Source organism: Centroberyx affinis, unplaced genomic scaffold (genome assembly GCF_046629955.1).
Source record: "Centroberyx affinis isolate AG114_WGS23_722 - 3 ecotype Tasmania unplaced genomic scaffold, CSIRO-AGI_Caff_v1 ptg000202l_1, whole genome shotgun sequence".
In the NCBI taxonomy this organism is placed as follows: Eukaryota; Metazoa; Chordata; class Actinopteri; order Beryciformes; family Berycidae; genus Centroberyx; species Centroberyx affinis.
The window spans coordinates 236,376-261,891 of NW_027278894.1; the positions used below are offsets into that span (position 1 = coordinate 236,376).

At 42.3% G+C, this 25,516-nt stretch overlaps 1 protein-coding gene across 6 annotated transcripts; it reads left to right on the forward strand.

Moving 5' to 3' along the window:
- Window positions 1–565: 565 nt before the first annotated feature.
- LOC139660862 (ral GTPase-activating protein subunit beta-like) lies at window positions 566–23,996 on the forward strand. Of its 6 annotated transcripts, none has more exons than XM_071539123.1 (32): window positions 566–673; window positions 1,752–1,972; window positions 2,139–2,341; window positions 3,078–3,244; window positions 4,428–4,614; window positions 4,730–4,861; window positions 5,434–5,612; window positions 6,878–6,946; window positions 7,470–7,621; window positions 8,411–8,645; window positions 10,264–10,465; window positions 10,603–10,770; window positions 10,981–11,095; window positions 11,568–11,715; window positions 11,849–11,913; window positions 12,022–12,166; window positions 12,819–12,949; window positions 13,325–13,507; window positions 13,809–13,957; window positions 14,323–14,510; window positions 14,936–15,039; window positions 15,212–15,367; window positions 15,543–15,608; window positions 16,035–16,244; window positions 16,762–16,920; window positions 17,289–17,457; window positions 18,073–18,195; window positions 18,313–18,449; window positions 18,569–18,677; window positions 19,222–19,300; window positions 19,430–19,578; window positions 21,537–23,996. In XM_071539123.1, the coding sequence occupies exons 2-32, from the start codon at window positions 1,796–1,798 to the stop codon at window positions 21,728–21,730; spliced, it is 4,650 nt and encodes a 1,549-aa protein (XP_071395224.1). In that variant the 5' UTR covers window positions 566–673; window positions 1,752–1,795; the 3' UTR covers window positions 21,731–23,996. The 6 variants fall into 6 exon arrangements, with proteins under 6 accessions (XP_071395224.1, XP_071395232.1, XP_071395240.1 ...); XM_071539131.1 differs by having other exon boundaries at window positions 12,828–12,949; XM_071539139.1 differs by lacking the exon at window positions 15,543–15,608.
- The last annotated feature ends 1,520 nt before the right edge of the window (window positions 23,997–25,516 follow it).

The window sequence follows — 25,516 nt, forward strand, 5'->3', positions numbered from 1 at the left end:
AAAGTGCATTTCTGCCACCTCAGTATTAAAGTAGTTCTGTATTGCTTGATTTGTAAAATCAAACAGCCACAATAAACTACTTTTATTACAGGGTCCATTTGTTATATCTGACCAAAAGCACTTGAATGTGCAACAAGTCCTGCTGAAGACTTTCAATGTTGTAAGTGGGAGCTTACCTATAGGCAGCATAAACTCTTTTTCTTGCATACCAGAAATCACTCATACAGAAATTGACATCTTAACAAATAGGTGTGCAAATTAGCAGAAGTTACACAATAGTAAGAACCTATACAAGCAATAAAATACAAAAGTAAATAAATGAAAACAAAAAAGCAGGGCTTTCACATGAATTTCCTATATAAACTCTGATGTCAGTGTTATAGAATGATGTATAAAGAGGCTTTTTATGGGCACATTTCTTTTTAAGAAAGAGATATGGTAAGACAGAGGTAGTGTAAGGACAGGCATCAGTTCTGTGGTGCAGGCGCAGTAACAGCACAGCAGGGGGCGTCAACCTCCGGGTTTTGCTTCCCCGTTACAGCCAACCAAGCTGCACTATCCAAGCCTTGACATTGCGAAGATGGAGGCTGTTATGATCTAGACCGGGATACATTAGCAAGCACGAATTGTGAGTTTCAGACCCTTGTTATGACAACAGTTGCAGTCGGTCCAGGTAATGATAAAACTACTGGTTACTTAGCTTGCGAGCTAACACTGGTCTCATTGCAAAGTTAGCTAGCACAAATGACAGCCAGCTCAGCTAATGTCAGCAAACGAGCTAGCGAACATTAGCTAAGCTAGCTACTAACATCGAATCAACTACAACGTAGTTAGAGATAATAGCTCATGTGTTCACTTCTGGTTATCCTTGCAATGTTTGACAACACTTAACTGTCTTATTCAGGGAGACAATCTGTTAACACAGAACCTAGTCAACAGCTAACTTAAGCTAACGTCATTAGCAAGATTACGAAGATGTGATGATATCGACGCTAGCTAGCTGACCAGTAACGTTAGCATTTCAAGAGCTGTTTCCTGGTTGTGATACCTCAGCTCTTGTTGTCGACCCGACGTTGCAGCTACAGTGTGGTTTGTTTATGCCATTACCTGACATTTCAAGGCCTAGAGAGCATAAAGCCAACTAACGAGCTAGATATAATGTAACGTTAGCCATGATACGTTCCATTCTCTGGTATGGAGAGAACACACGCCAAATTTCATGAAAAATCTGGCAATTGTGTCCTTGTTAACTGGAAAAAAATACACCCCTCGTTGAACATGACTTAAGACCTTGTACGAAATGTTTAGGATCCACTCTTGAATTCGGCATACACCCAATACACCAAACAACACTTATTGTAATTAAATTTAAACTTTTTACAGTTGATTTGCCTTTTAGTCCCGCAATCTTCTTCCACCAAAATACAGGGTGGAAGGCGGTAGCGGACAGTGTCAACCAATCCTATAAGTTGAAATTTTATTGAAGTAAAGTGCTGCTTGGTGGATCAACTGTATGCCGAACTTACCAGAACAACTGACGACTCACATAAAGGTCTGCAGTCGTGTTGTACGACGTGTGGACGTTTCTCAATTAGCAAGGAAACATTATATTGCCAGTTTTTTGAATGGACTTTGGATGACATTCTCTCCACACGAGAGTTAGTAACGTTACTGGTGCTATATACTACATAGCCCGTTCACTGCTTTCCTAGCCTGCCATATGAAGATATGTGATATGTGTGTCTTTGCAGGTGGAGGCAGGTGGTGTGAGTAGAGTGCAGCAGATATCGGCAGCATGTACTCTGAGTGGCGCTCGCTGCACCTGGTGGTGCAGAGTGACCAGGGCCACCTGAGTGTCCTGCACACCTATCCCGCCAGCGTGGGCACAGAAGTAGCCAACGCTGTAGTCAAGCCCCTGGGGACGGCTGTCAGCCCCGTGGCCACAGAGAACATCCTCAAGACAGACAAGGAGGTGAGGAAGAGGCCCACGCTGTTGTAACTCAGACCCATACATATATTATAACTCACTGGTTCTCAACCATGTGCCATCATGCGCAAAGATTCTGCAGGCTTTCATTCTAACCACACACTAAATTAAAAACTCAATTTTAATGACTCGATAATTGTTTGGTTCCTAGGTAAAGTGGACCATGGAGGTGCTGTGTTACGGCCTAACCCTTCCCCTAGAGGGGGACACTGTCAAGCTGTGTGTGGATGTGTATACAGACTGGATGATGGCCCTGGTCTCGCCCAGGGACTCCATGCCTCAGCCTGTGGTCAAGGAGCCCAATTTGTACGTCCAGACCATCCTCAAACATCTCTACAACGTCTTCGTACCGAGGTATGACACAGATGTTTAGTGATCCCTCATTAGCCACCAGGATTAGTCATTAGAGTTGTTCAGTTGGCTGGTTGTGGTCATTCCATTTGTCGTTTGTTTTTTTCCCTCGTCTAGTTTGCTGCTGTTTTTCTTATCAGTGCTGCAAACTAGTAATTCTGCTTTCATTGGACTTAATCTTGCGTTTTGATTGATTTTTGCAAATTTGTTTTTCTTCATATTCTCTGATTTTTCCTCATTTTTTATAAACTGCATATTTTTGATATTTTTATAGTTTTTCATTTATTTGCACGCTGCATATATGTTTACTTTGTATATTTTCACATCCTACATATTTTTCATTGATTTCTTTGTTTCTGCATGCCTACTGCTGTTATTCTGCACATCCTGCATACGTGCTGTTCATGTTGTTCATACTGTGCATTCACATAGAATACGCTTTAGTGTAGTCGTCCTCATCTGCTCCATTCTTAAGTTTATTTTTATTTGGTATATCCTTTAACTTGCTTCTACAATGACCAAATTCCCCACAGGGATCATTAAAGTTAAAATTCATCTTATCTTTCACTTGAGCCTCTCACTATTGGACTGTCTCCCCATTTCTTTTGCATCCACCAATTGTCCCCTGATGTGACTCACAATGCCTGATCTCCTCTCTACACTTCCTTTCTCTTTTCACCCCCCTGTATCTCATCATTTCTCCATTTTCATCCCTCCCCCACTTCCCCACTCCCTCCAGGCCTGAGCAGCACAGTCTGAACCACATCAGGCTGTGCCAGCAGGTTCTGACTGCAGTCCAGAAACTGGCACGAGAGTCTGTTTCCATGGTGAGGGAAACTTGGGAGGTGCTGCTGCTCTTCCTGCTTCGCATCAATGACACACTACTGGCCCCGCCCACTATTGGAGGTACAGCCTGCCTTGTCCACTGCAACCTCACTTGCTGGATTTACTTTATCAGTAGTAATGATAATATAATTATAATGATAATTCTTTATAGAGCACTTTTCAAACAGAGGGTGCTTTACGAGATGTAATAAATACATGTCAACAATAAAAAACAGTAATAGAAGAACAGCATACAATGGCCAAATGCACAGAGTAATTAAAGAAGTATAAAAACCCAATACAGATCATATTTCAAGTATAAGCAACTGTTGAAAAGTGCATTTTAAATGTGTTTTACAGAGGTAATCTGTAAGATTATATATATTTTTATTATCTAAATCATTGCTGCTATGCAGTCATTGCTGTGGTGTTTCTGCACTGCACTTCCCAGAGATCACCTGTCAATCAAACAGTTTGTCCAGTACTGTGACTTTCTCCTTGGATTTTCTGTTGATGCAGTTTGAGTTTCTCTTTTGTTTGTTAGGTCAGCCATGGTGGCTATCACTGTTCATGCTCAACTATGCAGTTCTTCTTTTCTTAAAAAAACACTATTGCTACAGGCGATGTAAAATGCATCACCTAAGCCTATTAAAGGTAAAGGTAGATTTTAAAATCAGTCCTAAATTATACTAGTAGCCAATGAAATAATGCTAAAATGGGACTAATATGCTTTGTTGTCTATGTTTATGTCAGGAATCTGGCTGCAGAATTTCGGACTGTGTGTGGCCAATGGCTATATAAAAAATGTTGTTGTTTTTTGACCCCAACTTTCAGAGCTAAGATCTATATGGCAGCATGAATGAATGCAAAATATGTCTACTTGCAGGTTTATTTACTGGATTCCTGGTAACAGTTGCTACATCATGTGATTAACATTGGTCCCTTTAGTGCACAGTGCTGTTTTCAATGTTTTCAGTAAACTAATCTATCATTTATCATAAACATTTTTTTTTTTTTTGCGTTGTTTCAGTTTTTTTTTACATTGGTGTGTTGAGACTGTTTTATAAAAGCAATAAGCTACCCAACCGGTTTTTCATTTTTTTTTATTTTTAGAAGAGGCATTTACTCTGCTTTGCACTGTGCCTAACAACGTCTCTTAGCTGTTTTAAAATCGCTGTGAATCACAGTCTCTCGGTGCTTATTGCTATTGACCAATAGCGACCCACCACTACCCAACCCCCCTAATATATTCCCCTCTGTCCAGTTGGGGTGGCAGAGAAACTGGCAGAGAAGCTGATGGCAGTGCTGTTTGAGGTGTGGCTGCTGGCGTGTGCCCGCTGCTTTCCTACGCCGCCCTACTGGAAGACGGCAAGGGAGATGCTGGCCAACTGGAGACACCACCCACCTGTTGTGGAGCAGTGGAGCAGAGTGGCCTGCGCCCTCACCTCCAGGTAAGAGGCTGATTGGGATATTTGTCCCATATACAGGTACTTCACTCAAAAATGCACATCAGCTCAACTGTATATGTGATAATATGTGCTTGCCTGCCTATCTTATTCAATCCAGACTGCTGCGGTTCACCCACGGCCCCTCCTTCCCTCCGTTTAAAGTTCCTGACGAGGATGCCAACCTGATTCCGGTGGAGATGGACAACGACTGCGTGGCACAGACCTGGTACCGTTTCCTCCACATGCTCAGGTGCGTAGACCTGCAATGGTACCTCACGTCACCCTCTTCCCGTTAAATGATTTCCCCTCTCTACTTACTCTACTTCCCATCTATGAAAAAAAAAAACTTCTAGCCTATTGTGTTTATACATGTTCTTTGTATCTTTCTGTCTGTTTTAATTTCCCTTTCTTTCTCACAAACTGCTTTCCCAAGAATGCAAATGCACAAAACTTTGTACAGTAGTCTGGTCCTGTCCAAAATGGTGCATACTGTAATGTGGGGCCAATCTTCCTAATGGTGGTGCTATAGCAACCGTCTAAAATTGAAAACATAGAAAATTGCACACCTGTAGCACATACAGGCTGATTTTTCATGCATTTTTTTGAGGATGCAGGCCCATGTGAGAGGAATGTTTTGTTCGCTGCTATCTTGTGGAAATTATGAAGTTCATCACTTCAAACTAATTAAGCTGAACTTCTCCAAAAAAGCCATGTATGAAACATGTCTGTTCCTCTTCAGAAATAGAATCCAAACAGGCTATATTGGCATGTGTAAGCTTTTCGCTGGACTTTAGCACCTGGTACCCTCTCTGTGGTTTCCAGCAATCCAGTGGACCTGAGCAACCCGGCGATAGTGAGCACCACCCCGAAGTTTCAGGAGCAGTTTCTCAACTCCAGCGGCATCCCTCAGGAGGTAGTGCTTCACCCTTGTCTGAAGCAGCTGCCCCAGATCTTCTTCAGGGCCATGAGGGGCATCAGCTGCTTAGTGGATGCCTTCCTGGGTAAGAGCACGCTGGGTTAAGGTGAAAAGCACATTCACGGGTCATTTGGGAGGAATTTGAGTGTCTTTATCACATTTATCCAGATGTCATACAACATGTGCCAAAGCTAACAAAAGGGATTCATCTCAGATTGAAATGGTAAAATGGTAAAACTCTAGGCTAAATGAAATGATGGGGTTGCACACAACAAAAATAGTTTTTAAAAGAGGATTATTTTAGTCCCAGCAGGTAAAACGTTTTCAGCTATGCGGCCTTCCTCAGTCCCCCTCTAGAATCAACCCTCTTCAAAATGACAGGTGCATGAGATGACTACAAACTAAATTAGCAAGTTCATTGACAATAACACAGATAAAGACTACAGTGTTAAATCTCTCATCACATGTAACACCACTCAAGTCATATATATTTACTGTTCTGCCAAGGTGGAAAATATTGGCCAAACATCTCGCAAACTCCAAATTAGACTAGATGAACATAGAAGCAATATAAAACATGGTGATATCACTTCACCTGTAGCCCACCACCTCACATGTATTGGAATTGAGACAGTTCGGCCAAATCACAGAGGTAGTGACACTGAAAAGTCTTTACTCAGAAGACAATGTTTTTGGATTCACACCCTTAAAATGCTCTATCCTAATGGCATGAATGAGGAGTGTAATTTGATGGTCTTTTTATAAAAGTTTGAGTTAAAGATTATCTCAAACTTCCTATTGGAAAGTCCAATTTGTGAATGGCCCAAAGCCTGATGTTAAACGGACAGCACTATAGTTTTTGGATACATAACTGTCTTTCAAATCTAATTGTATCAGGTTTATATGTAACTACTGAATACTGAAATTATACAATGTGCCTTTGATTGATTAACCTTGAAGAATTTGATTATTATATGTCTCTTGAGGATTCCCTGAAATGTAGTAATCTCATGCACCTGTCATTTTGAAGAGGGTTCATCATAGAGGGGGACACACCGCTAATCTACATTAAAATAATCCTCATTTAGAAACTATTTTTGTCATGTGCATTTCAATTAGCCTAGATGTTTTGATTACTAGGATCACAAACCGGCACAGTGGTTTCTCCTAAAATGGTAAAACTCAACATTCATGGCAGTGCCATGCATCAGGAATTTTCGGTTACAGCTGTTACAACATAGTCATTGAAGCACTACTCCTGAGTAAAAGCAAGGCTGAGAATGTGAGGAATACCTGCATGAATATTTGAATAGAAACATGTCAGTGTGTATTTCTCTCTTTACACTGTAGGTGTCTCTGTTGAAAAGAGAGATGTACGGGAGAGGGTGTTCTCTTTTTGTCCAGTGCTGCTGTCTCATGGTACAAACATCAGCTGACGCACCTTATAACAACATGGGCATATGGAGTTGTCCATGTTTATTGGTGGTGACGATGTTTAACACTTGGTGTTAGTTTTGTGCTTGAGCAAAATTACATGTCCCGGAATTGCATACAAGCTAAGCTACAAGATGATCATCAACAAGGTGTCTACTGCAGGCACAAAAAGTAAAGGCATTTGATCAAGGTGGATGAAGATCATGGGTGATTCATGTCTAACCGTTGTCTTGCATGCAGACCTGGTGTATTAATATTGTCTATGATCAACTAACTGGATCTGAAAGCACTTCCTTTTCTCCTCTCTCCTGCATAACATTAGAAAAGGCAAAATGCCTCCGAATTAGTTCATTTACCCAAAGTACAAGTTCTGTCCACTGGAAGAGAGAAGGGACAAGGAATTTATTAGTTGTAATATCATTTGTCTGTTAAGACTAATAAGACGATTTTTCCTCACTACGTGGGAAAAACTGTTTGTGCACATCTCATTTCACCTTCCTCTCAACAGGTATATCACGTCCCAGAGCAGACAGTGCCCCGCCCACCCCGGTCAACAGACTGAGCATGTCCCCGCCCCCCTCCGTCAACAACACCACGCCCCCTCACAGCCGCAAGCAGCGGCATACCGTGGTCACCAAAACCACCAGCAAGAGTTCAACTGTAAGTCTGAGCATGACATACAGCCATAACATAAGTGCAAAGTTGAAAAAGGTTGGAATCTTTACAAATGGTCATGTGAAGAAATCTCTAACAATGACTTGATTTTCCTTGCCTGGTCACTCTGGGCCTATGCTAGCAGCCTAATCAGACATTCACCACTGTCTCCCTATGTGCAGTTTGCTGACGTCACATCAAATGATTTCCTCTCGACTTCATGCCCCTAAACAATTTCCTGCTGTTCTTTTTTCTTTAAGGGGTTATTCCAGCTTTTTTCAACCTGGGCCTTATTTTCATAGTTTTTGCCATCATGACGAATGATTGTGTTCACTCACACACCCATAGGTCAAACACAATCTCCAACAGTTCAACCCAAAAATCGATTAAAATGTGATCTAGCAATTATCACAACATTTCAGTTCTAATAGTCCATTTGATACTTTTTTAGCATTGCTCACACATTTGTTTACTTTGCTGACTGCTGCTTTTCTGCTGTGTTCAGGGCATAATTAGCTATGTTCAATCAGAAATAAGCTGTGTCTGCCAGATTTTTGTTTTTAAATTGGTCTTAAATTCAATTTCAGGTAGCACTGATAATATCTTACTGTAAAACATCTTACATTTGGCTATCTGAAACCCACAGCCACCCTGTGAAGAAATCTCAAGCGATCACATGATTTTTCTTGCCTGAGCGCTCTGTATTTTGAAGGTATGGTGCTGTGTTAGCTATGCTAGTCATGTCAGCAGCCTAATCAGGCATCCACCTCTACCTCCACCCACCCCACCCCACAGGGCAGTGGTGGACAACCAACCAAAGCGTCCCAGCAGCAGCAGCAGCAGCAGACTTCGTCCTCCCCGACCCTGCTGTCCAGCCCCAACCAGAGCAGCTGGGAGTCTCGGCCCCTGCCGGCCCCGGCCCGGCCCAAGGTCAACAGCATCCTCAACCTGTTCGGGCAGTGGCTCTTTGACGCCGCTCTCGTCCACTGTAAGCTCCACAGCGGCCTCAGCCGAGACCCCAGCATGACTGGTAAGGAGCCAGCCTCAGGCGGCGGCCAATAGCTTAGCTGCCGTAACATGTTTAGGCCGACATTTCATTTGTGCATGGACAGGTGGGTGTTTCGTTGCTGTGTTCATTAGTACGTGTTTTTGTGGAGTTATCTGTGTTTTCAGTGTTTGCGTTTTTTACTGTATGTTGTGCAGGATATTCTTTCCTTTTTCGCCGTTGTTGAAAGTTCCTTGTGCCTTTTGTGTGAGTGGAGGGCTTGGTTAGAAGTGGCCTGGTATGAGATTTTAGTCTGATTCAAAAATCAATTTACATCTGCCCACTAATTAAACACAGCTGATACCGCATATAGGATATAACCATATGCGTTCTACATATCCTACGGGAGTCTCAAGATTTTATTCTGACACTCATAACATTGACTTCTTCATAACCTTACAGTGTAGAATAATTAATGGAGGAGTCAATAACAACGCACATTTATGCTAATAAGACAAGTATTTGAAGAGAAATTGGGCATATCAGTGTCTCTCCATTTATTTTCCTCTCTCTTTGGTGTAGTGTCCTGCACGTGTCTGCCATGTCTGAGTGATGTTCAACAGTTGTAGTGGGTCAAAGGTCATCCATTGAGGAGAACAAAAAACACAATTCATGCTTGATATGAATTGACCCCAAAATATTGGATTCTGCTTTGATTTTGTGTCTCTCCACTATTTCTGTTATCTTGCAGCCTCTTTTATCCAAATTCTCCTTTCTTATAAATCTTGTAAGTAGGAACGGCAGCTTTTTTTCTCACTTGATTCGCAGTCGGTTCTTGACAAATTCCTGCTTTTTAGTTCATTTCTTCATGATCCATCGCCATTGTTTTCTTTATCCTCATTTTTTTTTCTGTTCCCACTCCCTGTCATGAACGTTCACCAGCGTTCTCTCAGCGTTCTCCAATGGTGATGGAATGGGGCCACCAACTCACCACTTGTCTCGACCATAACGTTGCCAGTTTGTGACTACGCCACCATATTTAAATTTTTCATTTCCTTTTCTTTGGGTCACACTAATCCTTATTATTTAGCCTCAGACCCCCTCAAGTTCAGCATTAATGTTTCGTTTATTGTAATTTCCTTTTGTATTGTCAGTTCACTTGAGTTTGGACTATTGGTTTGGTGCCTCAATGCATGAAGTGAATGGTCTGTACCTTGAGTGACAGTGATATAATTGCAACAGCAAGGGAGCTGACACAGGGATTTTGCTTTGTGGTCTTGCAGCAGGGAATGAGTCACATTTTGGTATCAACACACTACACTTGCTTATGCTTTGTGCCAGTGATAGCCAGAACTTTCGTGGCAAACTCTTTGTGTCAGAGGTCCCTTCTTTGTATGCCTGTTAATGGCGTGAGTGTGTGTTTGCAGTCATTGAAGTCTTTGTTCTTCCTTGTTCTGAGTGTGATATTTTTTTTTTCTTTTGCTTTATGGTCTGTTGATGTTTCAGTTTGCGTTTTTACTATGTTTACTTTTTGTTGCAGTGCGCATATAGTAGATATACGTTTGCCTCAGTGTTTTTTTTTTTTTTTACATGCATGTATATACTGATGGCCACGCTTCAATTCAGGGTCCTTTCATTCTTTGTCTCTTCCCGTTCTCTACAGCCATAGCCACTCAAGTGGGTCTGGAGCTGAGGAGGAAGGGCTCCCAGATGTCCACCGACTCCATGGTGTCCAACCCCATGTTTGACGCCAACGAGTTCCCAGAGAGCTACGAGGCAGGCCGAGCCGAGGCCTGCGGGACTCTCTGTCGCATCTTCTGCAGCAAGAAAACCGGAGAAGAAATTCTACCCGTCTACCTGTCCAGGTAACATGATATATCATATCATTTTGGATGCAGAGTTAGTGTTGTGAGCTGTTGAAAAACCATCAAAAACAAGTAGGGAGCATAGCTACTGTATTTGAATTTGTCAGAAGCTCAGGGATATTTCTCTTTCTCTGCAGGTTCTACATGGTCCTGATTCAGGGTCTCCAGATCTTTGATTTCATCTGCAGACCAGTCCTGGCTTCTATCATCCTCAACTCTTCTTCTCTCTTCTGCTCTGACCTGAAGGGCATCAATGTAGTGGTGCCCTACTTCATAGCTGCCTTGGAGACCATTCTACCAGACAGGTTAGATTGGTAGTGGTTTACAGAATTATAGGCATAGTTAACGTATAATTAGCATCTTTTTAGCTGGTTAGTATCTTTTCGAATGTGTTATCTGTCAATCTACCCACCAAACCCTATGATTTCAGTGGTGGTTCTCATTAGAAGTCAATTTTTGGGATGTTGCTATAGTTTAAGAAGCTCAAGCTGATCAAATTTGCTTTTCTCTACCAGGGAGCTGTCCAAGTTCAAGATGTACGTAAACCCTACCGATCTGAGAAGAGCCTCCATCAACATCCTCCTAGCCATGCTGCCGCTGCCACACCACTTTGGCAACATCAAATCAGAGGTACAGTTTTGGTTCCTATCTGTCTTGTCTTCAAGCTAACAATACAGCCTTGGATTCAGTTGCAATGTTTGTTAATTACATGACATGAACTAGGGAAGTCCCAATTCAGTTTTTTTGGCTGCGATAACAATCCGGCTTATTAAATTTTGACTATCTACCAATACAGAGTAACAATCCAATATTTTCTCAGTAGACTTTTTAGCGATACATTATAGTCAGTTTTTTTTTTTTTTTTAGCTGACCACCTAAATAAAAATGTGAAACTTCTAAGCCCCAAAAAGTGTAATTGCATCTTTTTCTTGCAAAAGACCTTTAAATCACTCCCAGTCATACTTGAACATGTTTCAAATGGCTTTTCTCCTGAAGGTTGTCTTGTGCTCTTAGATGGTCTTCAACCACCCAGCCTTGTGCCCGAACTACCACATGGGTACCTTAGCCTTTAGTAAAATCCAGGGTGTTGACTGTGTTTTAGGTTCTGCTGGAGGGGAAGTTCAGTGAGGAGGATGGGTGTCCTCATGACCAGCCCGTGTCCTTCCTGTCCCTGAGGCTACGTCTGGTCAACATCCTGATCGGAGCCCTGCAGACTGAGACCGACCCCACCAACACACAACTCATCCTAGGTATCTATTGGCCTCTTTATATATTCAATATCTGTTCATTCCGCTTCTCCATATTACCTGTGCCATGTTTTTGCAGACACAATTAATTTTGGACTGTGTTCATATCTTTCTATTGTTGTCCCCCCCTTTTCAGGTGCAATGCTCAATATCGTCCAAGACTCGGCACTGCTGGAGTCCATAGGCGCACAAACTGAAACAGTAAGACTGATCACTATTGTCTCTGTTGATAAGCAACCAACCTTTTACTGGTGCTTGATGCAGTATGATGGGCTGGGTGTCAAGATTGTCGTGTTTTTGTCGTGGTAGGGCAGTATAGATGGGAGCCACATGACAGTGAGGAGCCAGAGCCACAGCCGCACCAGCAGTGGCATTAGCTTCACCAGCGGGGGCAGCACTGAGGCCACCAGCCCTGACTCTGAGCGTCCTGCCCAGGCCCTGCTCCGAGACTACGGTAAGGACACACTCGGCTACTCCACATAAACTAAGCTATCGTCCTAGTGCATGATGTTTTTACACGGTAGCCATAAGCACCAATAATCAGCTTTGGTTAGATCAGGCATAACAGCCTTGCTAGAAGACTATATAATTTCATGTGATCCATTACCTGGCTGCCGATCTGTATAGAAAATGCAACTCATTGGATTAACACCTCTGTTCTTCATAGCTAACGTGGTTAAAGTGGTATGCAGAGTTAAGAAGCGCTGGGTAAAATGTCTCTGTAGGTGAAACTTATTTGCTGTGATGCTGTGCTATTGGACAACAGTTTGCCGCTGGGTCAAACAAGTCTTGCAGTTTGTTTTTCTTTCTAATTGAAGAAATGCTGCCTAAACAAAGGCATTTCAAAGATTGTGTCTTTGCCTGGTCACTAATTTATTTACTGTATTCTGTAATCCAACAGTCTTTTAATAGTCATTGTGTGCAGTGTTGATTTGAAAGCCTCTTCTAATGCATGTTCTTTAATAGCATGACAAAACTAGTAACTGGGCATCCAGGATCCTCCCAGCTGTGTAAACCTTAGCTCTGATGTCCCAGCCTTGTCACCTCTATCCTGCTCTGTTCTTTTCTCTGCGGTGGTTGGTATTTCGTGGTGTTATATGCTCTAGCTCTTCCAGATACAGCGGCAGGCCTGCTGGTGCGCAGCATCCACCTGGTCACCCAGAGGCTCAACTCCCAGTGGAGGCAGGACATGAGCATTTCACTAGCCGCCCTGGAGCTACTGGCTGGGCTGGCCAAGGTAAGGCTACAATGTCCAGACACCACAGAGACTCAGTGTACCCTACCTAGGTCCAGTCTTCAATAACTTCTAGTCCTGGCCAAGGTAAGACCATGTCTTCCATGTTATCCAACCAGGGCTCAACCAGCTATAACTGGTATATTGCCACTTCACCCACTACTCTTTAACTTTCTTAAACCACAATGGTTCAGTGTAAATCTATCATTACTGTAATCAACTTTTGAAACTTGTCTTTAATGCACAAATGTTGAAGTGCAACGTTATGCAGTTATCACCACAACACCCATGTGCTGAAATTCTTCCCAAATAGATGGAATGGAGAATTTCACAATGTACCTTTTTTGTTTTGTATCTCTCCACCTGTGTGTTTCGCAGGTAAAGGCGGGGGTAGACTCTGCAGACCGTAAACGTGCTGTCAGCTCTATATGTGGGTACATTGTGTACCAGTGTAGCCGTCCAGCTCCTCTTCAATCCAGAGACCTCCACTCCATGATTGTAGCTGCCTTCCAGTTTCTGTGTGTGTGGCTCACAGAACACCCTGACATGTTGGATGAGAAGGTAAGTCTTCAGGCTAGATTCTCGTTTGGCCAGAATGTGTTAGGTTAGGTTAGGTAGGGTAAGGGTTATGTAGGTAGGGTTATGCTTTTTGGTTAACTGAAGTTTGAATACACAAACTTTACCCCACATTGTGATAAATGAATGGTCAAGAAAAAAATAGACTAAAATTCAAAAGGTCAAGTTTAATGACATGATTTTCGTACTTTCGTTTTCACTGCTATACCCAGATCTGGATGCAAATAAGAGAGGCTGAAGTCAAATGTAGGTGGTTGGACCATTTTTTTTTCTTTTTTTGCATCAGGACTGTCTGGTAGAGGTGTTGGAAATCGTGGAGCTGGGGATCTCTGGTAGCAAGTCCCGCCAGGAACAGGAAGTCCGACATAAAGGGGAGAAGGAGCACAACCCGGCCTCAATGAGGGTGAAGGACGCTGCTGAGGCAACTCTGTCCTGGTGAGGCTCCTTATGTCCTCAAAGCCTAGTCTTTCTTATGGCCCAGCAAAAAAAAACAGTTGATAGTACACTGGACAGACAGAGCATATTATTCTCAATATGCTCTTTTCTTGTAATTACAGTTTCCCCATGGGGATTATTAAAGTTTCATCTCATTTAATCTAAATATTATTGAGTATGATTTTCACTTGGAATGTGGAGTGATTTATTAAGTTTCCTTTTAGCAGAAATTAGTACTTTTTTCTGCTTAACCTCCACACAGCACACAAACGACCATTAGAGAAGAACTAGGAACCTCTACTGTACCCACTGACCCAATTTCCTTACATTTCTGTCCCTCCTTGTGTTGCTGTGGTGTTCCCCAGTATCATGCAGGTGTTGGGGGCCTTCCCCTCTCCCAGCGGACCAGCCTCCACCTGCAGCCTGCTGAATGAAGACACCCTGATCCGCTATGCCAGGCTCAGCTCCACAGGAGCCAGCAACTTCCGCTACTTTGTCCTGGACAACTCGGTCATCCTGGCCATGCTGGAGCAGCCTCTGGGCAATGAGCAGAGTGAGTAGCGCAGTCACTGTGGATCCTTCCTTTCACTTTATGTATGTCAGACTTTATTTGGATATCTAATGTTGACACTGAACTCAAGTGACTATAATGTGTCACTAAAAAGTCTACTAAGTTTCAAGTGAAACTCATAATTGTGTGAAAAGTAGTTTACAGATATTCAGTGTCTGGCCTGGGGTTGGGGTTAAAGTTAGAAATATGGTTAGGGTTACATAATTTGTGGAGATGTACCAAATAGGGAAATTATACTTTATTCAACACACAGCATTTCTATGAAAAATGTATATTAATCAGTTGGGTTGGTGAAAATTATCTTGGCAGGTATTTCTTTTTTTTTTCTTTTTTTTTTGCCAGCCTGTGGTTCACTAATGATAGGCCATCCTGCTGCTCCATAAATGATGATGTGTCTGTCCTCACAGACCCCAGCCCATCAGTCACAGTTCTGATCCGAGGGACGGCTGGAAGACATGCCTGGACCATGCAGCTCTTCCACCAACCCAGAGGAGCTCGGGCCAATCAGAGGGTGAGATCACATAGCATAGACTGCTGCATCACGAAAGGCTCTAATATTAAAGAATATTGACTCCAAAATGTTTTAACGTATGTTAGCACTATGTCATCGTAAAACTCCACATCCATTTCCTTGATGACAATAACTCTATTCCATATCCATCCACTTTTCTCCTCCCATACAGCAGGTGTTTCTTCCCGAGGGCCGTCCGGCACCTAACAATGACGTGGGGATCAAGTACAACGTCAAGCAGAGGCCCTTCCCTGAAGAGGTGGACAAGATCCCTCTTGTCAAAGCTGATGTCAGCATCCCTGACCTGGACGACATTGTCAATAAGGAGGTGAGAGAATTGCTCCCTATTGACCCCTCCATCATCCGGTTGTTGTTCTTGTGTGGCCAGTTATTGTCAAATAAAATCATTCTACAGGTATATGCTGGAAAGATTGTTTTCATGGCTGAAATGGGGCCAAACAGGAAATTTATTATTAATATTATTTATTATCATACAAACTCAGGTGGGTTGTATGGGCTGGCAGGATGAAGCGAGAACTACAAATACACTGAAGTGTAATCACCCACACGTGAGTTGTTGGAGAGGGTTCAAAGGTCACTCGGGTGTCTGGAGGAAAAGGGGTTTTCATAACAAATAATTGTTTTTCTCTCATAATCCAATATCTGGTTTGGCGCCAAACATTTGAACCATTGATATGAATTACCAACACTTGGCTGATAAATATATATTTCTTAAATTTAGCAAATAGTATATCTATCTATAATAGTATAATCCCAGTATATCTGTCTGGCCCTAGTTCACAGATGAAATGTTTGGTACCAACAGCAGCAAGGAAGACTAAACCTCTGGTGCACATTGACTTTGGGAGGTGAAACCTCAGTATTTGGACTGTGGGACAACAACTTTCTCTTTGTGCATTAACCACCATTCACCAGTGAACCACCATTCACCATCAGCTACGGCATCTTACAAACCCTAAAACTGCTCTTTTCAGCTGGAGGTTCAGCATGACAGGCTTCGCAGCATGATGACAAAGCAGATCGATTATGAGAACACCCTGGAGCGTCACAGCGAGGACGTCTGGAGGTCCAAGCCTTTCCCCGACCCCCAGACAGACTGCAAACCCCCTGCGCCCTCCCAAGAGTTCCAGACAGCACGCCTCTTCCTCTCCCACTTCGGCTTTCTGTCTCTGGAGGCACTGAAGGTCTGTAATTCTAGTTTGTTTGGTTGTTGTGGTTATTTGGTTGTTGTGGTTGACTGTAGTTCAAAAAATCTGTTGTATGTTTAAATTTGACCATTTCTGTGCCAAAAGATTTCCAAAGTGTTTCAGCATTTCGCACAGTGCTGTATTCTTGTCAGGGTGGAAAAGCCTCTGAAACAGCATTTAGACCACCATGGGACACTAAAACTCTCCACTGAAACACATAATAATAATCATAAAAATAATTATCGCCTATTCATGCATACTTATATTGATCAAAATGTCGCATTGGAACCAGTCAGATTAAGGGGTTCCCATAGGCAACCAGTGTAATATTGATAAATTTTACATAAATATGTAACCAAACAAACTACATCATATCCATCATATCAGAGGTGAACAACACCGACTGGTCAATATCTGATTTTTAATCAAAGGCCAGTATCGGCAAACCAATATATTAGTCTAAACCTAGTATGTACCTGTGTGTTGTCCGATAATTTATTTATTATTTCTATAGGAACCAAACAACAGTCGTCTACCTCCTCATCTGATTGGCCTGGAGTCATCCTTGCCAGGATTTTTCGATGACATCAGCTACCTGGACCTGCTGCCCTGCCGACCATTTGACACCGTCTTTGTGTTCTACGTGAGGGCTGGACAGAAAAGCAGCCACGAGGTGAGCGAATACAGCTTGATTGGTTCCAGCAAGACACAGTGCATTCAGTATAAAATAAGATATGATGTAAAAAAAAATTAAAAAGTAAAAATGATGCATGATCATTCAAAATTGAGATAAATGTCACAAAGAGTGTTGCCTATTGCAAGGGTTGGGTTGTTTGTATGGGGTAACTGCAGGTCCTGAGAGACTTTTAGATCTTATATCATGTTTCTATTATATTTCATTGTAACTGGCATTAAAAAAGTTTGAATATAACTTCAAAACTTAGACACTCTGTTGTTAGTCCTTTTTCAGTATATTTCCTATGTTGGAATATTTGTATAAAAATCTCTGAATAATCATGGATCTGTGCTTGTGGTGGTCAGATCCTGAGGAACGTGGAGTCATCGACCAGCGTCCAGCCCCACTTCTTGGAGTTCCTGCTGTCCCTGGGCTGGCCCGTGGACGTGGGACACCACCCTGGCTGGACGGGACACCTGGACACCAGCTGGTCCCTCAACTCCTGCTCTGACAGCAACGATGCACAACAAACAGGTAAGCTGTTCAGCTGAACAAAGTATTAGCTCTAAAAGAACTGAGCCCCTAACACCACTTTCACATTGGACTAGTGGCCCTGTGAAACTCTGGTCTGCTTGGTGTCAAAGTTCAGTGTTTATGAGAGGAGAAACCAAGATACAGTGTTGCTCCATATAAAGAAAATATTGTTTATTAGATGACGTTTCGGCCCTGCTGCCTTCTTCAAGATCAAGAGTTCAGTGTTTAACCGCTGTCGCTTTGTGTCTGCAGCATCATGCTGAACACAGACTGGAAACGCATCTGCTTTTGATGACCTTATATCGTGATGGCCCATATTACATTCCTGTGTACCAGGCTCAGTGTGAATTGCCTGCTACATGGGATTGATTTGGATCCGCATACCACAATACTCTCGGTTTGTGTGTGTGTGTGTGTGTGAACGGGATGTAGGAAAGAACTGAGCTTCAAATCTAATTGTGGCTGAAGATGCCTTTAGACACATGTTGAAAGGGGACTTCTCCAGTTTCTCACACTTTTATGGCTAGCTTTATGGCCAAAAGCATATCACAGTAACTCTTTGTCTGTGGTATATGTGTAAATGTTGAACAGTGTGAATTAATTTTCTTCCTATAGAGGAGGCAGCTACTCCGGAGGACACAGGAGGTTCAGTGTTCAATGGGGAGAAGAAGGTTTTGTACTACGCCGACGCTCTGACCGAGATTGCCTTCGTTGTTCCATCTTTAACTGAAAACTCTGGTCAGTGATTGAATTTCTTGAATATGAATTCCAAGTACATTTGATAGACATGTGATGAAAGCATAGCAAGGCACTCGTGGTTTACAAAGCAGCCGTTTCTTCTTTGGCGCTTCCCAGAGGAGTCGTCGGTGCACAGTGACTCTACAGTGGAGGCAGACACCAACTCAGACCTCATGCCTAGTATACTGAAACAACCCAATCTCACACTGGAGCTGTTCCCCAACCACTCCGACAACCTGGAGTCTGCCAAAAAGGTAATGTGTGATTGTATATGAACTGTATGCCGGTAACACTGATTGTGATCGCTAACCTGCATTGTATAACATGTTTTAGTGTCTGTTAAACCCTAACCTGTGTTGTGCTCTTTCTGTAGCTGAGTCCTTTGGTGAAGACCAAGAGGTCATCCACAGGAAAGTCTTTCCCGGCGCTGGGTCCTGAGACCAAGGTGTTTGTGGTCTGGGTGGAGCGCTTTGATGATATTGGTAAACACACATTGCCTATACTGCCTCCTCTCCTTGAGTTTCATCTTATGTGGCGATATTAAGTCTACTCTCCTCAAGTAGTTGGGGACTATTACTGGTGGGAAGAAGTCTTTCTATCTCTCTCCTTAGGTCTATTTCTTTTCATAGCACAGCGGTCTCAAACCGTGAATACCCCTGCTCTATGGTCACAGGAATATTGTAAAGGCACTATGGCCCTGACCTTTGACCTCCTTATTTTTGGTTGCTTGTAATTTTTGGTGATCCAGGCATTGAAGCTTATTCTGCTGTTGAACTCATTGTAAGTCACCCTGATTAAGTGCGTCAGCTAAATGCCCAAAATGTAAATGTAAGTTTTTAAAATGTTTGTTTCAATACCATGAACTGCTCTACAGTTTCTATATTGCTGCTGTATTGCTCTCCCCTTTATTGCTCTCCTATACAGTATAGAGCTACAAGTCTCAGTGAATTCAGTTCATTTCTAAAAAGTGTGAGACCAACGAAATGAGGAGAAAGTACATGAATGCCTTTATGTGTTTGTTTCCAGAGAACTTCCCGTTGTCTGATCTCTTGGCGGAAACCAGCACGGGCTTGGAGGCGAGCATGAGCAACAGCGCTTCCTGCAGGTACAGTGACAAGCCAAGTGGCTCAGGCTGAAGTGATACTAGTCTCAAAAAAGATTCTCAAGAAAATTCTCCTCCTCCTATCTCTCTCTCTCTCTCTGTGTTTTCCTCCATTTGTTGCTCGTGCTCCAGGTCAGGGTTACTAGAGAAGGACGTCCCTCTGATCTTCATCCACCCCCTGAAGACGGGCCTGTTCAGGATCCGGCTGCACGGAGCTGTGGGCAAATTCAGCATGGTGATTCCCCTGGTGGACGGCATGGTGGTCAGCCGCAGAGCGCTAGGTAATTGCTGACACGGCTTCCTCCCTTCCTCCCCTCCATTTCCTCTGCTTTTGCCTTGTCAGAAAAGAGCAGAGGCGACAGATTCTCATGCATCGCAGGGTTCCTACAGGAAATGTGTTAGGGTGGCGGGAGGGAGGGATCAATGAGAATAACCTCACCTAAATAATAACAGACAAGTGTTTGACAAGTTGAACTTGCATCAGCTTGCTTGTGGGCTAATGAAGGCTGCCAGTGGTTGCATGCAGAGAAAAAGGCAGTACAAATAGCATGGCTTGCAATGGCATGAAAGAAATCATTTGAGGTTTCTATCTTAATTGCAAACATAGCCAATTATAAAGGCTTTTAGACATGGATTGCTGATATTGTGGCTTTAAAATTAACTCACAGCATGATGCTCCCAAATATGCTCTTAATTATTGCTTGTGGTGGCACCATAGGCCAGCAGATGACACGGTTGGGAGCTGTGTTGCTTTGATCTCAATGAAAATAAATGCTTGAGTAATTAAAGTTTTATTTTTTTATGTTTTTATTTTTTTCTCAGTATTTTTCAATCAAGGCGGTAGTGTTACTTTCTGTAAGGCGGCCTGTCTTGACTACATAGCGCTGTGGGAAACCCTGCTATCTCCCTCCCTGATTTGCATTTGCAGTGTTTTTACCTTGTTAGACAGACGAGTGGTGACAAATGATAATGAGCTGCACCTGGAGGCTGAGAGAGTCCTGAATACATCCCAAATATACATCTCATATAGACCAAAAAAAACAAGATAAGGCAAGCCTAGTTTAGCCATCTGTGAATGCAGCCTGTGGGGAACATTGTCTGTCAGGAACTGAAACATTTGACCCATGACTTTCTGTCCATAAATGGTACAGGACCCTTTTTTCGTGTAGGTTCCAGAAGACTTTTCCCTATTGAAAGTCAGTAGTAGCGTTTCCATCAAGCCATTTTATGCAAAAATGGAAGTTTCGAATGAGAATAAGCTAAAAAAAAAGAAAAAGCTATAAAAAAAACTGCCCAAATATTGGAAAAAGGTTTTTGCAGGTGGATTTGTTGGTCTGTCGATAAAGAGCTTATTCGAAAAACAGCGTTGGAATAATAATGACGTAGAATTACCTTAACCCTGTATTCTGCACAACTGGCAGCTTGTATAGTCTCTCGCGATGTGTTCCTCTGGTGGAACTGGGGGCCCGAACGGCCCGATAATCCTGTACAGCAGATCAAATGTTGTTCTGGATCCAAAAGCGTTGCACCCAAAGGCTCTCCATAAAATGCCTTTGCACAGTGACCTCCCAGAATACGGCCACCAGCAGATTACATGACAGAATAATTATTACTTCTCCTATGGCAAATAACTCTTGGGAAGCTCATTGTGATCTTGTCTCACCCCACACACACGCAAACCTACTTATTCGGGTTAAAAGCCGTTAATGGAAATGCACCAGATTAGCATTTTAAGATTGTTGACTTTTCAAAAGTTTGCTTAGAATTTGCGCAAAACCTGAAGGGAAACAAAGCTAGTGAGACGAAGGGCAACATTTTCAGGCTTAGTGTAAAATATCAAGGTTCAACAATAGGGCATCTTCGGGAAGATCATTAATATTAGACATCTTAATGAAATCAGTGGAATTGTTAATATAAGATGGCAGTTTCTGATAATAGGCCTTAATAAAAAAAACAGTCAAACTCTGATAAAGGGGATAACAGAGAACCAGTTTTAGCTGCGATGGGTCAGCTTTGTCAGCCACTTTTTATACCAAGATCTTTATAATTAATCAGCTCATCTAAGGCTTTTCTCTCACCTTAAGTACGGTTGTAAGCAAATTTATGAGGCTGTTCGCATACTTTGAATAATTTGCTGAAATTGCTTTATATACCCATAAGAATTACAATACCGTCACATTCGGTCGCTCTCGACTCACGCCCCCCCCCCCCCCCCCTCTGCTTGGCGTCCTCCTCCCAGGGTTCCTCGTGCGCCAGACGGTCATCAACGTGTGCCGGCGGAAGCGTCTGGAGAGCGACCTGTACAACCCGCCCCACGTGCGGCGGAAGCAGAAGATCACCGAGATCGTGCAGCGCTACCGCAACAAGCAACTGGAGCCCGAGTTCTACACCTCGCTCTTCCACGAGGTGGGCGAGGGGAGGCCCCACCTCTGACGTCCCCGTCCCGTCCTAACACTGGCTCACAAGCGCACACAGGAACACACACACACACGCGCATACACACACACATAGAACGACATTCACACGCACGCACGCACACACACACACAGAATCTCTATATTTATACTGTACTATTTTGTTATTTATATCAACACATATATCAACACTGTCTGCCATTGACTCCCGAGAGCAAAGTGTCAAAAACCATGCCAAGGTGCAAAAAGCTAGATTTCTACATGTCTCAGCCACTCATTGAAGCTTTTGGATGGCTGAAGTTCAACAGTGACTGTCTCTCCTCGTTTAGGCTCACGCTTCGTGGCAAAAAAGAGTTTCTGCTTCTCTTTTAATCGCAATAGAATAGTTGACCTGTTGGCCTTTCTGAAACGGTCAAAAAAAAAAAAAAAAAAGCTGTTTGTTTGGCCTTGAAATCCTGTGATTAGACTGAATTTGTATGATGGTTTGGTAGCAGGGAGTTGTGTCCAAAATCCAGATTCGCACATCTGTTTTCGTTTTGATCAACGCAACACAGGTTGATTTTATAGGAGGATTTTTGGGAAGGAGATAAATTTGGAAGCAACGCAAAAAAAAAAAATGTCTCGTGATGCACATTTCTTTATTGCCGCTGCTTCAGGGTTGACGGCTGCAGTGGAGCGAAGAAGCGATTGACAGCATAAATCCGCAATCTAGTTCTACAAACAAATTTTGTCTTCTACACCCAGACTCCTGTGCAAAGTCTTCCTTGTGGGAACGGAGTTGGCCATCGCGGCAACTGACGGGGCACACAGATAATGCTGTTTTGTGTTTTTCTGATTTTCCGTCTTAATTTGTAGGACTCTTGCGTTCTTTTACTCTGTGTGGATGTTATTTTGACACCTGAGCTGTCTCCGTGCCAGTCTGAAAGTCATCCCATCTCACATGACAGCCACTACACTGTTTGCTTGTGTGCGTGTGTGCGTGTGTGTGTGTGTGTGTGTGTGTGTGTGTGTGCGTGTGTGTGTGCTTGTTCAGCCAGTCAAATCATTGGCACTACAAGGAGTCATAGGGACTCCTCAAAATCCTATACATTGGAAAAAAATGGATTATCGGTCACTTTCAACCAAGGAGAATCTCAAGATACTAAGGTTTGGAACGTTTCAAACTTCTGACTCAAGACGTCACCCTAGAATTAGTTTCCTCTTAACGCTTGCTAACATGTTCGTTTACAGATCAGAAGAGCAGTTACGGAGCTCCTGGAGCCAGTACTTGATGTTACAGGGCTGAAATGATAAGAGATACAGTGACGTTTTAAATTTTGAGTCTATTTTCTGCCAAGACCCAACAGAACCGTAGCAAAGTTGAAGTATCTTGCACCCCCCCCCTCAACAAATCTATAGTGATGGATTGAAAGGGCAAAATTGTCAAAGTAGCTCACAACAAACATTTGGCTGATCAAAAGTGAAAATTTAACTTCTAAACCCAGAGAAAGAATATAAATCTATCAGTGAGATTCAGTTTGAATAACAGAAATTGGTGCAGTTTTCGCACTCACAAATCTTTTTGCTTCACAGTTAGTTGACCCACTCTTGTTTACTCACTGTACTTTGGTTTTGACGCAAGCCCTTTTACTGTCTGCCTGTAACAATGTGAATTTATTTATCACAGAGATGGAGCAGGACAAACCGCCTCTAGTTTCTTTGTTCTATTGAAAAAGTCTTAATGCACTGAGCACATTTTTCCATTTATTTTCTATTCCCTTTGGTTACCCTACATGTCTTTTTGTACTTGTCTGCATTTTAAAAGACAACCCTGCTGAAGGAAGAGTTTTATCTTGTGAAATACGAATGAAGAGGAGGCATCGTCGATACGTTTTTAACCTATCATGTCTAATCGTGTGACTCACTTTTTAACGACTGTGCTTTGTGCACATGCCTTTTTTGAAGGAAAAGTACATTAAATATGCTTCAAAGAAACTACACAATCAATCATGCATCGTATCCTAAATTACTCATTTGATGTTTGGTCATATTTAAGGATTTTGCCATGTACAGAAACGGAGGATGATATGTAAATATATGATAGTGTAAGGCATATACAAGTTGTCTGTTGCATTCCTCGTTTGAAATGGCAAGAAAAGTTATGTATGTATGCAATTATGTGTGGGAGAATCACAATGGGTATTGAATGTAACATGCATCAATTAAAACTCTTAATGACCTTTTAATTTCTCCCCATCCTAATATTTGACTTTTTGTTTACAGGATGTCTATGAGGAATAAAATGAAGTTCCACTTTTATGCTTTTCATATTTGATTAGTATTTCAGTCGCACATGTTTATGCCCAATTTTAAGATTGACATCTTCTCCCCAGAAACCACATTTATTTTCTGAAACTAATATGAAATCACAACCATCCTTCTCAGATGGAGGAAAAACTTTAAAAGGAATACAGTGGCGCACAGTTCAGGCATTCTGAGTTGAGTATTTGCAGCACAAAAGGGAAGATGGAGTTTGTGAAAGTGGCTTGTGGCGTTAACGGTGCTCTTGTCGGGTGTGTTGGCAGTGACAAACAGGATGTGAACTGATACAACACACATGAGCTGTGTTTGACTCTGGAGCGTAACAGCTCCTCAGGCAAGAACTGTAAATGCAGGCGTGTCCCTTTTCCCTGAAGCGAACTAACTGAAAATATAAAACACTGGAACAATACTCTTATTTGTATTTGATTTACCATAACAACCAGTCTAGTCTATAAACTCAAGAACTTAACATCAACACATTGAACACATCTAATTGTGAAATGTTATTCAGTCATATGAAGCAACACTCAAAATTAGCTTGTTGCTACTTTTAGACTCGGCAACATGTATATTTATCTGTAGGAGCTTTGTGTTATGCCCTTCAATATCCAACTAATCAATGCATATTAGTTTGAGGATCATTGAGGTGAGGTGGAGAATTTTTTTTTATTTAGAGGTGTGACCAAGTCAGCATTGCTCGAGTCTCAAGTCTTGAGGCACAAGTCTGAATTCAAGTCTCAAGTCTAAATGTAGATTACCAAGTCAAGTCCATGTCATTAATGTCAAGTCTCAAGTCTAAATGTAGATTACTAAGTCAAATCCATGTCATTAATGTCAAGTCTCAAGTCTAAATGTAGAACAGGAAGTCAAGTCAGAAGAAATCAGGAGTCCAGTCAAGAGTCTAGGACTTTTCAATGCAATATGGTTTTAATGGGATAAAAACTTGGCAAGTACATCATGACTTTGATTTCTATAATCATAAAAAATATAACTTGCAATCTAAGTGATTTACACAAACACAACCTTTTCAAGTCAAAGTCTAGTCCCAAGTCACCAGAACCCAAGTCAAATCAAGTCTCAAGTCTTCTCTTCATACATCAAGTCAAGTCTCAAGCAATTCAAATTATGACTCGAATCCAAGTCATGTGACTCGTACTACAGACTAGACGCTTCTTTTCTACATAAAGGAAGACATGTTTACTGCTGGGCTGCAGCTGAGCGGTTAAACAGGCAGCAGCTGTGCTCGCTCTGGAGCCGACTGCTGCACCTGTGACTGAATCCACCAGAGGGCCCCTTCCTCTTAAATTTACCAAACGGGATCCTGCTGTGACACTCATCCACTGACTGTAACAATTGCACTATTTTGGTAAAGATTGCGATCAAATAATTGTTTACGAAATTATAGGTTATGCTCTTAGGTCCATGTAGCATCCTTTTAGCTTCATTTAAAGACTTAATTATGTATTCAACTCATGAATTACATTCTGTCTTAATAATTTGGAAT